At 41.7% G+C, this 13,955-nt stretch overlaps 2 protein-coding genes across 5 annotated transcripts in view; one reads left to right on the plus strand and one right to left on the minus strand.

Moving 5' to 3' along the window:
- The first annotated feature begins 28 nt into the window (after positions 1–28).
- On the plus strand, positions 29–10,833 carry LOC113990333 (histone PARylation factor 1). Of its 2 annotated transcripts, none has more exons than XM_027725661.2 (8): positions 29–123; positions 1,189–1,348; positions 3,352–3,538; positions 4,035–4,133; positions 5,158–5,308; positions 6,065–6,152; positions 6,740–6,912; positions 8,683–10,833. In XM_027725661.2, the coding sequence occupies exons 1-8, from the start codon at positions 67–69 to the stop codon at positions 8,812–8,814; spliced, it is 1,047 nt and encodes a 348-aa protein (XP_027581462.1). In that variant the 5' UTR covers positions 29–66; the 3' UTR covers positions 8,815–10,833. The 2 variants fall into 2 exon arrangements, with proteins under 2 accessions (XP_027581462.1, XP_039236427.1); XM_039380493.1 differs by lacking the exon at positions 29–123 and adding an exon at positions 188–418.
- Positions 10,834–10,839: 6 nt separating this feature from the next.
- CLCN3 (chloride voltage-gated channel 3) overlaps positions 10,840–13,955 on the minus strand; it is a 72,634-nt gene continuing 69,518 nt past the window's right edge. Inside the window, exon 13 of one of the 3 annotated variants that reach the window (XM_027725652.2) lies at positions 10,840–13,865. In XM_027725652.2, the coding sequence (XP_027581453.1) occupies positions 13,775–13,865 (91 nt within the window). In that variant the 3' untranslated portion in view covers positions 10,840–13,774. The remainder of the gene's footprint in view (positions 13,866–13,955) is intronic. The other 2 variants (XM_027725653.2, XM_027725650.2) reach the window with 2 other exon arrangements.

The following is a 13,955-nucleotide window of genomic DNA, read 5'->3' on the forward strand; positions in this document are numbered from 1 at the left end:
GCAGGCGCGGAGCGCGCGCGCTGGGCGCGGCGGGCGCGCGGCGCGGGATGCGGGCGGCGCGAGCGCATGGCAGGAGGCGGGAAGCGGAGGCCGCGCGGCGCGGCGGGAGCCGCCGGAGAGCAGGTGGGGCGGGGGAGCGGCGGGACACGGCCCGGGACACCCGGGGAAGGGCGGCGGGCGAGCTACGAGCGCCGTAGCCGCGGGGCCGCAGGCCTGGATCGGCGCGGGTGCCCTGTCGCAGCGTCGGTCCCCGGCTCCGCGCTCCTCGTTCTGTCTGCTCCGTCGCTGTGAGGAAAAAGCCCCAGGGCCCCTCGTTCTCCTGCGCGGGAGCCGCTTCTCCCCCGGGCTTCTCCCGGGACCGCCGCGTTTGAGGTGCTGTGCCCGGCAGCCGCCGCATCATCCCAGCGGGATGCGCTGGGTACGGGGCACTCGGTGTCGCTGGATACCTGGCGGCGGCCCCATTTCGGAGAGGAAGTGTCCTCCGCGTTGGCCTTTCCTAAAAACAGGAAAGAAACCTTGCTGCCTTTTTTTTTTTTAATTTTTATTTCAAGTAGGGGGTAGTTGAGGCTACTGCTCTAGTGGAGCGTATGCTCAGTATGGATCATTTCCTAGTCTGCTTCAGTTTATGTTACATCATTTTTAACAGCAACTTCAGCTTCAAGCTACTTTTAAAATTCTGCACTGTAAACTGCACTACTCCTGATGGTGAATAACACAGTAGTTCAGACTGTAGAGACTAGAGGACTTTTGTTGTGTCATTTAACCAGACATGACAAAATAGTATTCCTACTTTCAACTATCTGTAAACATCTAAATTTATTAGATAGAGGCTGTGGTGGGATTGGAAATTGTCATTTTAAAATAATTTAGAATTTAGATTAAATTTTGGGGTTGCTTAGTCCTTTGCTTAATTAACTAATGGAAGTGCTCCTGTTGGTTATATCGATCCATTAACATAAAAGTAGCAGTTTGCTACTTCATACATGTTTAGCACATATCAGACTGCACTTCTAATGGATTCTGTCCAAAATAGGTGTTCTAATCTGTATATATGCTGCTTTAACTAACAAACATGCCCTAGTGGTCCTAATCATTGTTCCTCCATGAATATAAAACTTTGTGAAATCCTTTGGTGGAGCTGACAGAAAGCAGCTAAATTAACTGTGGGCTTTCTTTTTTCATCTACAGAGCGAAAAAAATGGAGCTGTCAAGAAGAGAAGATCAAATCAGGCAGATATTCCTGACAGTCTTTGTCAAGAAGCCGAAACATGTTATCAGCTTAGACTGCCTGAGGACTTCTACCAGTTTTGGAAGTTTTGCGAGGAACTAGATCCTGAGAAACCAAGTGGTGAGGTTTTAAATTTTGCCTTTTCTAACTTTCACTCTCAAAAACAACCTGAAAGCAGGCAAAGTGGAGGTGGTCAGATGCATTCTAATGCAGCTTCAATTTGTGGTTAAGATGCAGGATATTTATGTGAGTGTAAACAGGAATCCTGGATATAATCAGATGTATACTTCAAGCTTTCTAATATATGATTACTTAAATCGTGCAATACAGAGGGACTAAACGTTGTCTAAGTCTGTCTTTCTTGCAGGTACATTTAAAATGTTTGATATGGAACTCAAGTTTCCTAGATATATTGTGGTTTAACCCTAACCAACAACTAAGCACTGTTCAGCCACTCACTCCCCCTTAGTAAGACAGGGGAGAGAATCAGAAGGGTAAAAGTGAGAAAATGTGTGGGTTGAGCTAAAGACAGTTTAATAGGGAAAGCAAAGGCCACATGGAGAAGCAAAATAAAACAAGGAATTCATTCACCACTTCCCATGGCCAGGCAGGCGTTCAGCCAACTCCAGGAAAGCACGGCTCTGTCACACGTAACAGTTACTTGGGAAGGCAAATACCATCACTCCAAATGACACTCCATCTTCCCCTAGTTTATATACTGAACATGATGCCATATGGTATGGAATATCCCTTTGGTCACCTGGGGTCAGCTGTCCTGGCTGTGTCCCCTTTCAATTTCTTGTACATCCACAGCTTTGCCACTGGTGGGGTGAGAGGCAGAAAAGGCTTTAACTCAGTGTAAGCACTGCTGAATCTGGGTTTCAACCTCCTCAAATTTATTATATAACAGAATGTGCCATCCCTGTGTGCTCTAGAAATGACAAGTTTTTTTAGAGTTATAGAATGATTTGGGCTGGAAGGGACTATTAAAGTTCATCTAGTCTAATCCCCTAAAATAACCAGGGACATCTGCAACTAGATCAGGTTGCTTAGAGCTCTATCCATCCTGTCCTTGAATGTGTCCAAGCATGGGGCATCCACTGCCTTTCTGGGCAACTTGTTCCAGTGTTTCACCACCCTCATCTTAAGGAATTTTTTCCTTATATCTAGTCTGAATCTACCCTTTTATAGTTTAAAACCATTACCCCTCATTCTATTGCTACAGACCCTACTAAAAAGTCTGTCGCTATCTTCAGTACTAAAATATTTAAAGGCTGCAGTCTCCTTGGAGCCTTTTCTTCTCCAGGCTAACAACCAAGACCTCTCAGTCTGTCTTCAGAGGAGAGATTCCCCAGCCCTGTGATCATCTTCATGAACCTCCTCTGGACCCCTTTCAACAGGGCCAGGTCTTTTCTGTACTGGGGCCCCCCAGAGCTGGATGCAGCACTCCAGGTGGGGTCTCACCAAAGCAGAGGACCAGAATCCCCTCCCTTGACCTGCTGGCCACGCTGCTTTTGATGCAGCCCAGGATACAATTGGCTTTCTGGGCTGCAACTGCATGTTGTCAGCTCATGTCCAGCCTCTGACCCACCAGCACCCCCAAGTCCTCAGGAAGGCTGCTCTCAATTTGTTCATCCCCAGGCTTGTGTTGATACCAGGGCTTGCCCTGACCCAGGTTCAGCACCTTGCACCTTGTTAAAATACATGAGATTCCCATGGGCCCACTTCTCAAGCATATCCGGGTCCCTCTGGATGGCATCCCACCTTCAGGTGTGTCAACTGTAGCACTGAGCTTGGCATCATCAGCTAATTTGTTGAGGGTGCACGTGATCACACTGTCTTGTGTAATTGATAAAGATTAATATTTAATAATACTGACCCCTGAGGAACACCACTCATCACTGATCTCCATCCAGACATTGAACTGTTGACGGCTACTTCTTATGAGAAGTGTAATAACTCTCAAATGAAAGCTATCTGGACAAAAGAATGTCTCAGCTCTCCTTGTCTAGTAAACAGTGTTTGATGGAATTTGTGGAAGCTTTTGATACCTGACTGACACAGGAACTGCATCTGGATATGCACCCACCAGAATGTAAATCAATTCATGCTTTGCTTTTCAGATGCACTTGTGTCAAGTGTTGGACTTAAACTGGTTGGACCATATGATATTCTTGCTGGAAAACACAAAAAACCAAAATCAACAGATGTGAACTTCAACCTTCATTGGAGATTCTTCTATGATCCCCCAGAATTCCAGACTATACTTGTTGGGGATAGCAAAACACAGTATCACATGGGATATTTCAGGTATTTAATTTCCTGTACGCTCTTGCTAGACCATAATTATGCAGTTTTTTGTCCTATTTTCTCCATGAGACATGATTTGAGACTTGCGCACAATCATCAAACAAGAATCTTTCTCTTCTGTAATAGGATATTAACACATGGCTTGATTATCTTTTTATTAAAAAAGATCACAGGTACTGGAGTTGGAGACGATTTAAATATTTATTAAACTACCTCCCCCAGCCATCCAGAGCACCTTCACTTATTAATCTTTAACTTTTGCCATGATACTTGGAAGAAAAAGTCAAATGAATTAAAGGGAACAGGTATTCTCTTTGCATGTACAGCTGCAAGCTCTCTTTAAGGCATGCTCTAAGATCTTAGAGCTTTAGATCTAAGGGCATTTCTTGATAGGTCTGAAGGAGATGGCAGCATAGTGAGGAAGCAAATTAATTTTGCTTTGAAATAAGAGAAATGGACACACTTTGACTATTTGTGCGTACTTTTTCCTCAATAGGGATGTGCCAGATGAGCTCCCAGTGTGGGTTGGTGCAAATGAAGCTAAGAAGGGCTGTGTGATTTCACAAGTTGGTGATAATGTCTTTGCAGCAGTCAAGTAAGGTTCATACTTACTTATAAAAAATAGAGTAGAAACTGTTAATTGTGAGGTGTGGAATAACGCAGCTGACTTATTTACGTGTCTTTCTCAAGAAATTCGTGCTTATTTTCTGCCACTGCTAGCAAGTCTTAAGGTTCTCTCCAAAGCCTTTATAGGTTTTTTGACGGTGTTTTCCTTTCAGAAGTAAAATAGATAATCGTTGGTTATCTCATTCTTTAAATATGTTGGCAGGGATAGGCTCTACAGGGGAAAAAGTACCCACTGGGTGTTAAATACTTGGTTAAAATACTGGGTAAGTAAAGGGCGGGCATCTCAAACAGTGGTGAAGGAAATCGGAGTATCCCAGTAGCATCTGGCTCTTGTTCTTGCCTACGTAAAAGTACATTTCTTTTGTATATAATGAATAAATACAAGAAGTGCCATTTCTGACCTTGGGGCAGGATAACATTTATATGGATATGTAACTCAAGATGATTCATGAAGCTTTACGTGATTCCATGTCAGGAATGTAAACAACAGATCTCATCCCTGCCGGTTAAAAATGGAAAGCTTTTTAAGGACAGACATGTGTCAGTCAGTGGAAGCAGGCTGAATAGTGGCTTCTGCAAAAGAATCCTTGTGCAGTGCAGAGTTAAATGAGGACATTTGTTTTGAAAGCACCATGAGGAAACTCATAAATATGTATTTGTGTGCATGACTTGGATGACAAATGGTGTATATGGCACGAAAGCAGCAAACTGAATTCTTAAGATAGAAAGATGAACAGCTACTGAGTTCAGGAGAATCTTCAGCACCTGCTGATTGCATAAACTAGATGGTAATGCAGATACAGATAAGAAATGCCCAAGTACTGTCTGTGCCAAACTTTTCTTTCTTGTTAAACGAGGCTTGCATTTCCAAGTCTTTGTATAAATAAACTCAGGACTGCTAGTCTTCATTATAAGAACGGGAAGTTTAGTGTTTAAAAGGCTATAGATTTGTTCGTTTATTTTCTATTAAGGCATGTTTTTTCTGTTTGCAGATTATTTTTGTCAAAAAAACTCAAGGAAGTGACTGATAAAAAGAAAAGTGCTGTTTTGAGAGACCTAGATGAAAAGCTAACAAGGACAGCAAAAGATCTGGGTTATTCTCTGGAACAAAAAACCATGAAGATGAAACAGAGAGATAAGAAAGTATGACTTTCCTCATCCACTGGAGAGAACTAAGTTCTGTTAAACTTTTTTCATTTCCCTTCCTGTTTGGTTGTTTTTTTTTTCATCCTTCTAGTTAGTAAGGATGCTTCATTTAAGAATTTTCAGAGCCAATCATCTCTCTCTAAAACTTCAGGAGAGGGAAAATTAATACAAGTGTGTTCCAAATAATAGGACTAAATAAAAACACATTATGCTTGTAAAACAAAATTCAATTTAAAAACAAACAAACAAAAGGAACAAGCCACCACCAAAAAAACCACAATAAGGGCAGTAGTCTAAAAAATAAAACAAATGGAGGGCATGGAGAAAACTGGTTGAAATGGAAGATTAAAACAGTTGGGTTGGATCTGTTAGAAACAGGACCATGGGTAGTAATAGTACGGGTAGTAATAGTACGGGTAGTAATAGTACGGGTAGTAATAGTACGGGTAGTAATAGTTTTGCATACCTATCAGAAATAATTATAGTAGGAGGTGACTAAACAAATGAGGTGCTACACAAGAGACTACAAGGGTTCCTAGACTTCAGAGCTTGACTGGAGTTTCCAGTTATTTTAAACTTCAGCACTTGAAAGTAATTGCAATATTATTTGAAACTGAGTTGATGTCCTGGAGCCAGGACACTATATTAGGTTTGACCACCAGCAGACAGATATTAGTGCTTAATGAGGTGAGTGGCTTTATGTCACAGTACTGTCTTATGGTGCTATGTTCTATTTCCTGTCCCTTTATTTAGGTGGTGACCAAAGCATTTCATGGAGCAGGTCTAGTTGTTCCTGTAGACAAAAATGATGTTGGATACAGAGAACTTCCTGAAACAAATGGTAAATATCTTGTTTACGATATTTTTCCGCTTTATTTAAACAACCTTCAGTCACACAGACTCTGCAAAAAACAAACTGCATTCATATTTTCTACGTAGAGTAAGTGGTAGGAGTAAAAGGTAGAAGTCTTAACCGTCACACTTGAGCTCAAAGTATTGTCTTTAGATGAACCAAATGAAAATCAATGAAACATGTTAAATCTGAAATAATAATTCCTGAAGTAGTAGTTTAGATGATCTTTTGTATTGGCACAGCCATGCAGGAAGTAGATCCAAAAAACTGATCCATATTCAGGGATTTGTGGCTTTATTTCTTATCCATCCTCTTCTCCCACTGTTGTTTTAACCAGAATCAGTTCCTTGATGGAAGTTCACCACACAAATGCTTGTCTCTCTCTGTGGGGGAACTCAGAGGGATGGGCAGGGGGCAAGAATGAGCAGCCAAGGAAAGGGGTAAGCTTTTTCACCAGCAGTTCAGGGTGTGCCCACTTAGTTGACACACGGGTATGGTTTTGCCATAGACTATTCTGTGCAATATTAAATTTATTTATTTAAACATCTGGATATTTGACTTTGGTTTTTTTGCAGCTAATCTTAAAAAAATTTGCAAGGCTATTGTTGATGCTCCTACTGATGATGAAAGAGTGAAGGCTTTTGCACCCATTCAAGAAATGCTGACCTTTGTTCAGTTTGCTAATGATGAATGTGACTATGGAATGGGGTATGAACTGGGTATGGACCTCTTTTGCTATGGATCACATGTGAGTACTACAGCAATCATGCTTCACAAAGTTATGCATTATTTTATATGTGGACCAGGAATTGTTCTGTGTTGTAGAATAATTATCCCTAGAAATCATAAAGGTCTACAAGAATATTGTTAATTCATGAAGACTGTTAGAAAGTCACACTTAAGGACATTATTCCGTGTTGAATTTAAAATTGTGCATAGGAAAGCCCAATCCTGCAATCCAGAAGTAGAGTGCAGAATGTCTGATCTAAATATACTGAATAGTTGGAGCCCCCTGTCCCCAACTGCTTGTATAGGCACAGGCACCCAAATTCAACTGGATCAAGAAATGGACTGTAGTAACCCTAGCTGGAAAAATGTGACTCCAGGTCAGCTGTCTGGCTGCACTGCCTCTGGCTGTGTAGGGCACCTCCCACCTGAGGTCTCTTCCCTGTTTCTGTGATAACAGTGAATATCATCAATAAGTTGATTCACTTAATAGCACTTAATTATACATAAAGATTCTGCTTAGCGCTTTTTGTTCTGTATTTTATTTTAGTTCTGTATTAAAACATTCACCCTGTTGATGAAAAGGTTCATATCTGTAATCAGTCTATGGCTAGAAAATAACACAAAGAAGTTAAACATCAACCTAATATGAATGGATCCATACAAAATAGCTTCTTCTAGCAAAACCAGTATCAGTGCTCCAGAGTATCATGTGAAAGATTTTTATCTTTCAATACTAAATGTAGGCCCAGAAGAGCTGTGCTGAACTTTTGTTAAAATGTTTAGTCATTGAAATGAAGGAAAACTTGCTGCTCTTACCATGCACTTTTAAATTACTAATGTGTTTCTTAGATTTCCTGTCCTGCTCTCTTAAGTTCTGTACAGCATCTGAAAATGTGTGGTATTTTCCTCTGAAATCCTGCTCATTTAGGACCCTTTGTTCAGTGACTGGGCTGCTTCAGGTGCTTAAATCTTGTCTGCAAGTGGAAGGGCAGTGAAGGAAACAGTTTCTCCCAGTTGGCTGAGTGGGTGAAGGCAAACACCCGGCTTTAGTGCTATGTGCTTCTTGATACACAAGACTAAACCCTGACAAAGTCCTGCAACAACAAATTACACGTTTACAGCAGTATCATGTGTCTTCTGTCTATCTTAGGCAGCAGTTTGAAACAGCTGTAACTTTGCAGCTGTTTTCTAAAAATAGAAACCTTCATTTTCTTGTTTAGTAAACAGAAAGGAAAAAACAGCAGCTTCACACTTAAGTTACTTGGTGGTTTGGTCCCTGCCTGCTTTAGAGCTCATACTGGGAGCTGCTTTCTGGTTCTGACTGGAGCCTGCCTGTCCCCTTGCTTACAGAGCCAGAGAAACACTGACACTTTATCTGTAGCCCAGGACAGGGAAAGGGACTTAAATCTTGTTGCCTTCATATAAGAGCTATAATCGGCTTACACGTGCAATAATTATTGCAAATGCTAAACACAGTCTGACGTTTTTTACATTTGAAGTGCTTAAATGGTTACTGCAGGTACCATTGTAATCCCCTCGAGCTGTGGAGTGTGACAAGACATGGGACTGTGACAGGACACAGGACTTCAGCCACAGGCTGGAGCTCTTCATACTGTAATGGCACCGTCATTTCCTGCACCGCTAAAAATAGTTTTCCAGCTCAGGTAGCCCCGCCTGAGCGTGCTGTGGCTGTGACAGGTGTAGCGTGAGGACGTGCTCAGCCACTTTGGGAGTGGGTGAAGAGAGTGCCCCGGGATAAACAAAGCCTTGTTTTCCCTGTCTCCTGCAGTACTTCCACAAGACGGTGGGCCAGCTGCTGCCCCTGGCTTACTCCCTGCTGAAGAGGAACCTCTTTGCCGAGATCATCGAGTCGCACTTGGGCAGCCGGCGGGAGGAGGGCCTGGACCAGCTGGAGCCCTGAGCCGGGCACCGGGGCTACGGCGGGGCGGGCAGCCTTGTCTGTCTGTGTGTGTGTGTGGGCTTTTTGTACTCAGTGGCGGTGTCTTGGGGTCAGTAAAGCTTTTCTAAGGAACGCGCTGTTTCCCGGTGCTGGCTGCGCGCGGCGGGCCAGGCCCGGGCCTGGAGGGGAGGGGGATCACGTGCCGCCGGGCGGGGCTGTTGCGGCGGAGGGGCGGGCGGTGCTGCGGCCCGGACACATCCGCGCCTGCCCGGGCTGCGCCCCCGCCCCGGGCTGCGGGCAAGGCGGGCCAGCCGGCGTGGCGTGAGGGAGAGTGGGAGCGGCGGGCTGCTGCCTCCCACTGCTCTGAGCGCCCGCAGGCACCGGCCAGGTGACTCATGCAGCCAGCTTGTTCCGTACACACCTGCGGAGCCTCACGTCCCTGCTCCGGGTGATTGTTGGTGCCGTTCTGCGCCTCCTCACCCGCAGGTGCAGCGTTCCCGTCTGTGGCAGAGCACTAACGCGGGTCCTGCAATCCAGGGGCTGCCTCAGTTTGGAGGAAACAAATGGGATGAAGGGAAGCCTAAATGACGGTACAAGACAAATTTGGAATTGCACTGCAATTGCTACCTTGCTAATCAGAAGTCATCCCCAGCTTTCAACACTAATCTGGACACTTAAAAATGGAACCAAATTGATTTTGTACAAAATAGAAATGACATGTTTTCAAGTTCATTGGCCCACAGCTCTGTGAGTTTTATTCTTGGGCAACTGATTGAAATAACAGTCCATAAACAATGGAAAATAACATTTGCTCTGACTCAACAGACCTGCCACCATACAGTGACTTCCACTGTAGTAAGTCACAGCATTACTAATGACAGTAAGTAATACCGATGACAGAAAGTAATACTGATTACTACTGACAAAGATTACAGGCCAGGAGCAACATGCTCAAATTTAAGTCGTTCCTACTTTTTTAGCCACAGATTGTACCTCCAATTCACAGTGTAGGTTAGAGTGCTGCAGAAAAGTATCTTCAGTTTTAAATGAAGGAGATAATCTACTTTTGTAAATTTGACAGCTTCATCCCTTTCACTCAGCATGTTCTATTTATTCAAGCACAAGCAGACAGTGACTCTTTCAGGGGCCTGAAGTTTTGTTTTATACATTAAAAAAGAGGTACTTTCTCGAATATTTAGTCTTATGTTCTGAACAGAACAGACCTTCATATTAATGCCCTGTAAATTATACACATAATAGAAAAGTAGAATCATGGAATGGTTTGGGTTGGAAGGGACCGTAAAATTCACCTTTTGCACTGTTATTTAGATATCAACTTAGATCTGCAACAATGGGGACCTTAGGCTGGAAATCCATACTCATCTATTAATGCGATGAAGAATGAAATTTGTTACACCGACTGAAAAATTACTGAGTGCTGTTCATCATTAAATGGGAGACAGACTCTTTATCAGGGCCTGCTGCAATAGGACAAGACAGAATTTTTTACTGTGAGAGTGGTGAAACACTGGAACAGGTTGCTGAGAGGGGTGGTAGATGCCTCAGCCCTGGAAGTGTTCAAGGTCAGATTGAATTGGGACTTTGAGCAATGTGGTCTAGTGAAAGTGTCCCTGCCCACTGCAGGGGGATTGGAAGCAGATGATCTGGAAGGTCCCTTCCAACCCACGCTATTCTATGAATATACATCATCAACAGATGGCTTTTAGACAACAAAAGCATCATCCACTTTTAACCATTTTAAATCAGAAAAGCCAACTATTCTATAATTAAAACAAAAACTTAAATGTTTGTTTTGGAAAAAAACCCTACCTAATAGTGACCTGTGTGATTGGGTTGATTTGGCTACTAATTTGTAGCCAAATACTAGGCAATGCAAAGACTGCACCTCATAACATTCATTCTTTCCTTTATCTGCTTACTAGTTTTATATGTAAGATTTCTAGCTGTTAATTTTCTCTCAGGTGAAAATAAATGCAAAACCACCATAAATATTGTGAAAACAATAAAAAAGCATGAACAGAACAATAAGTGGTCATACAGAAGTTTTTAATGCTTGATTAAATCATCACAGTAATGAGAATTTTTACTGTAATGATATGCAGCTCTACCACACTATTATAAATAAAAACATTAAGATCAATATTAAATACAGCTCTAGGCAACATCACAGATTAACAAAGAATGCATTCTTCATGAACCAGTATCTGAATGGTTGAAAAAATAAAAAATGCTGACACTTTCCCCCTCCCATCCACCACATTTTTTTTCAAATTAGTAACTCGAGTAAGGCGCTGCAAGTTTTACATTAGGACATTTTTGTTTCACAGCACAGGCACACATACTTCCTTACCAGAACCTCTACTGCATGTTTACCAGAAGACATGTCAACAGGGAAAGCTTAGCAGGTTAAGAAGAGTAAACAGAGATGCACAATTTATATGCAGCACTCGGGATCTACACAAATTATAAAACACAGCAGGGGCGTGAACTGTATTTTAATTCAGATAGTACAGTCTGTAGAATTAGGTGCAAGTTAATACAGCACACACAGCAGTGTTTTAGGAGAGCATTAGACATGGCAAAAATTTCAAACTGATTTAAAGCAATTTTTGTATGTGTAGTGTGTTTATATTCTTCCATTGTAGGAAAAAAAACGGACAACTTCCAGAGCTGTCTTCTGTAAATGGGCCAAATCCTGCTCTTTGTGAATTTTCTTCTTCTTCAGGCTTACGCAATGTAACAGCAAATTTTTAACCACCAGCACTCCACCTGGAAGTCTACAGGTGGCTGCAACACTCCTGTTTTAACACAGCCCGATTCCCTGTTTCAGTTCCAAAGCCATTTTTAATACAGGGCCTGATCACTGTGAGCGCACTGGCACATTTCACTTTCTACTGGTTCCAGTTGCTGCAAGAGATGAGATGATGAAGTGTCAATGGCAGTTTTTAACTAAGAAAAATCGGTTAAAATTCAGCAGTGCACTTCCTTAAGTACAGGCATTATTTTGCAGCTTGCCAAAAGTACCAGAATTTTGGTTCAGTGTGTTATTGTACTTAAAATCATACTGAGTACTTGGTGAATAAAGATGGTTGAGATAACTGTGATGAATGCCATACTTGTTATTTTAATTTTAATGCCTATATTTTTGGAATTCTTGCAGTCTTGTGAGCATAATTGTTAAAAGAAAGAAATTTTATCCGACCCCATGTAACGAAACATGATTTTTGTCAGCCAGATTTCTTAATTTTTTCCTCCCTAGTTTAGGCTTATAGTATATTGCTTTTTTTCCTCTGTGTACATTTGTGGTGGTGGCTTGATAAAATGAATATGAAACAAAATAATCTACTGTAAAGAAGTTAGGAATCTGTCAGTTCATCTACTAGTGTGTGTGTTGCTGCTGAATTTTAAAGTCCTGCCAAAGTTTCAAGTACTGCATTCAATTCTGCCCGGCTGCTCAGGTGTGGCTACATATAATTTACACCTCTATGTACTTGGGAGAAAAAAAAAAAAGAGCCAAAAGCAATCTATATAGTTGCTTTCTCCTATTAATTTTAAAACCCTGCAGGTTGTTTTTAAATAAAATTTTAATATTACTGTTCCAGTTATCTGCTAGTAAAGGAACAAGGAAATCCAAGGTAACGGCAGTGAAAGTTATATTTGAAAATGATCTTGTATGTATGTTGGATCATAAAGAAGCCATTTTGTTGAAACCCTTCATCTAGTTGTAAACATTTGCTAATCCTCCATTACTTGCAGAGGATTATGAATTATTCTATAAAATCACATTAAAAAGGTAATTAGTTATGTGAGATATTAACTGATTCATATTTAATAGATTTTTTAATCCATACAAATATAAATAAAGAATGGTAAAACTTCAAGAAAAATAATATACATTTAGTGCAAGTTATGAGTTACATTTCTTCCTACCGTGTCAGCAGTGGAACATCTTTTGTGGAGAAGAAAAAAATAAAATGACCGCTCTCAAATTTTACAGGGGGGGAAAAAAGATCTCCAGTGTTGTAGCATGCAATTTTTACCAGATACACGTATACAGAATTGTTCCAGCTCTTAAACTAGTAGTATAGCAGTATTTTTCCTTATACTGCACAACATTGGTATATATCATAGTGTTTTCAATAATACAAAAATTGCATAAGACCAGGTCACATTATTGATATTTTCTGCAGCAAAACCAGTATTTTTCTTTGAAATGCTAGTTTCATCTGGTTTTAGTTTTCTCATATCATGACAGCACATGGGTTGAAAGAAGCCTCACATGGTTCTTGCAAGGTATTACCTGTTCAATCTGGTTTTGTTGCAGTGGATCTGTACTGCCCCAAGCGTTTCATGATGTACAAACTCACATGTTTAATGGCACAAGAAAAACCTCCTTCTTGTGATCAAATCTCAGTAACTCACAGTACATCTCAATATGAGAAACAACTGCTTCAAAAGGACACACCAATTTTAAAGAGGCTTTCTTACGGCTCAGGAGAGAGAGAAATAAAGCTCTTCTGGAATGTAGAAAGGTGACGTGTAATAGTTAATACGTTTCATGAGTTAACACAACAGTTTTCAATGGTAAAAAGGGAAAGACCTTTCAGCCTCCACAAGATGGCTCAATTCAGAACAATCCCTCCAGAAACAGGGATTAATAACACATCTCTTCTATGCTGAAGTACCAGGCTGGGGCTGGAGAATGGCGCTGCACTATCATGGCAGACCTGATGCCTCGGGACGCATCCAGTGCAGGACAGCAGCTCTCCCTTCCCACACTCCCATCAATTTTCCTCCTCTCCACATACTCCTCCAGACCGACTCCTGATTGCCAGCAGCACTGTCACACAAAACCCCAGCTCTTGTCTCTGATTTTAGAAGTACTCCCCAGACTAAAGTGTTGTGCTATTCAACAAATGAACCTCCTCTTCCGTTTCCTCTCTCTCCTCAGCTATGGGTTTCAGTTGAACATTATGGAGGCGGGGTCTTGGTTTGCCGTCTGGGCCATATGACGGAGGATATCTTTTTTTGTTATAATGCCAAGGAGGCGCCTGAAAAGGATAAATGGAAGACTGATGTTAATCCAGGCAGAGAAATAATAAAGCAGAACAAATCTGTAGCCAAGTCCTTTTTGTTGACAG

Source organism: Pipra filicauda, unplaced genomic scaffold (assembly GCF_003945595.2).
Source record: "Pipra filicauda isolate LSUMZ 115617 unplaced genomic scaffold, ASM394559v2 scaffold196_size3971931_pilon, whole genome shotgun sequence".
NCBI classification, from domain to species: domain Eukaryota; kingdom Metazoa; phylum Chordata; class Aves; order Passeriformes; family Pipridae; genus Pipra; species Pipra filicauda.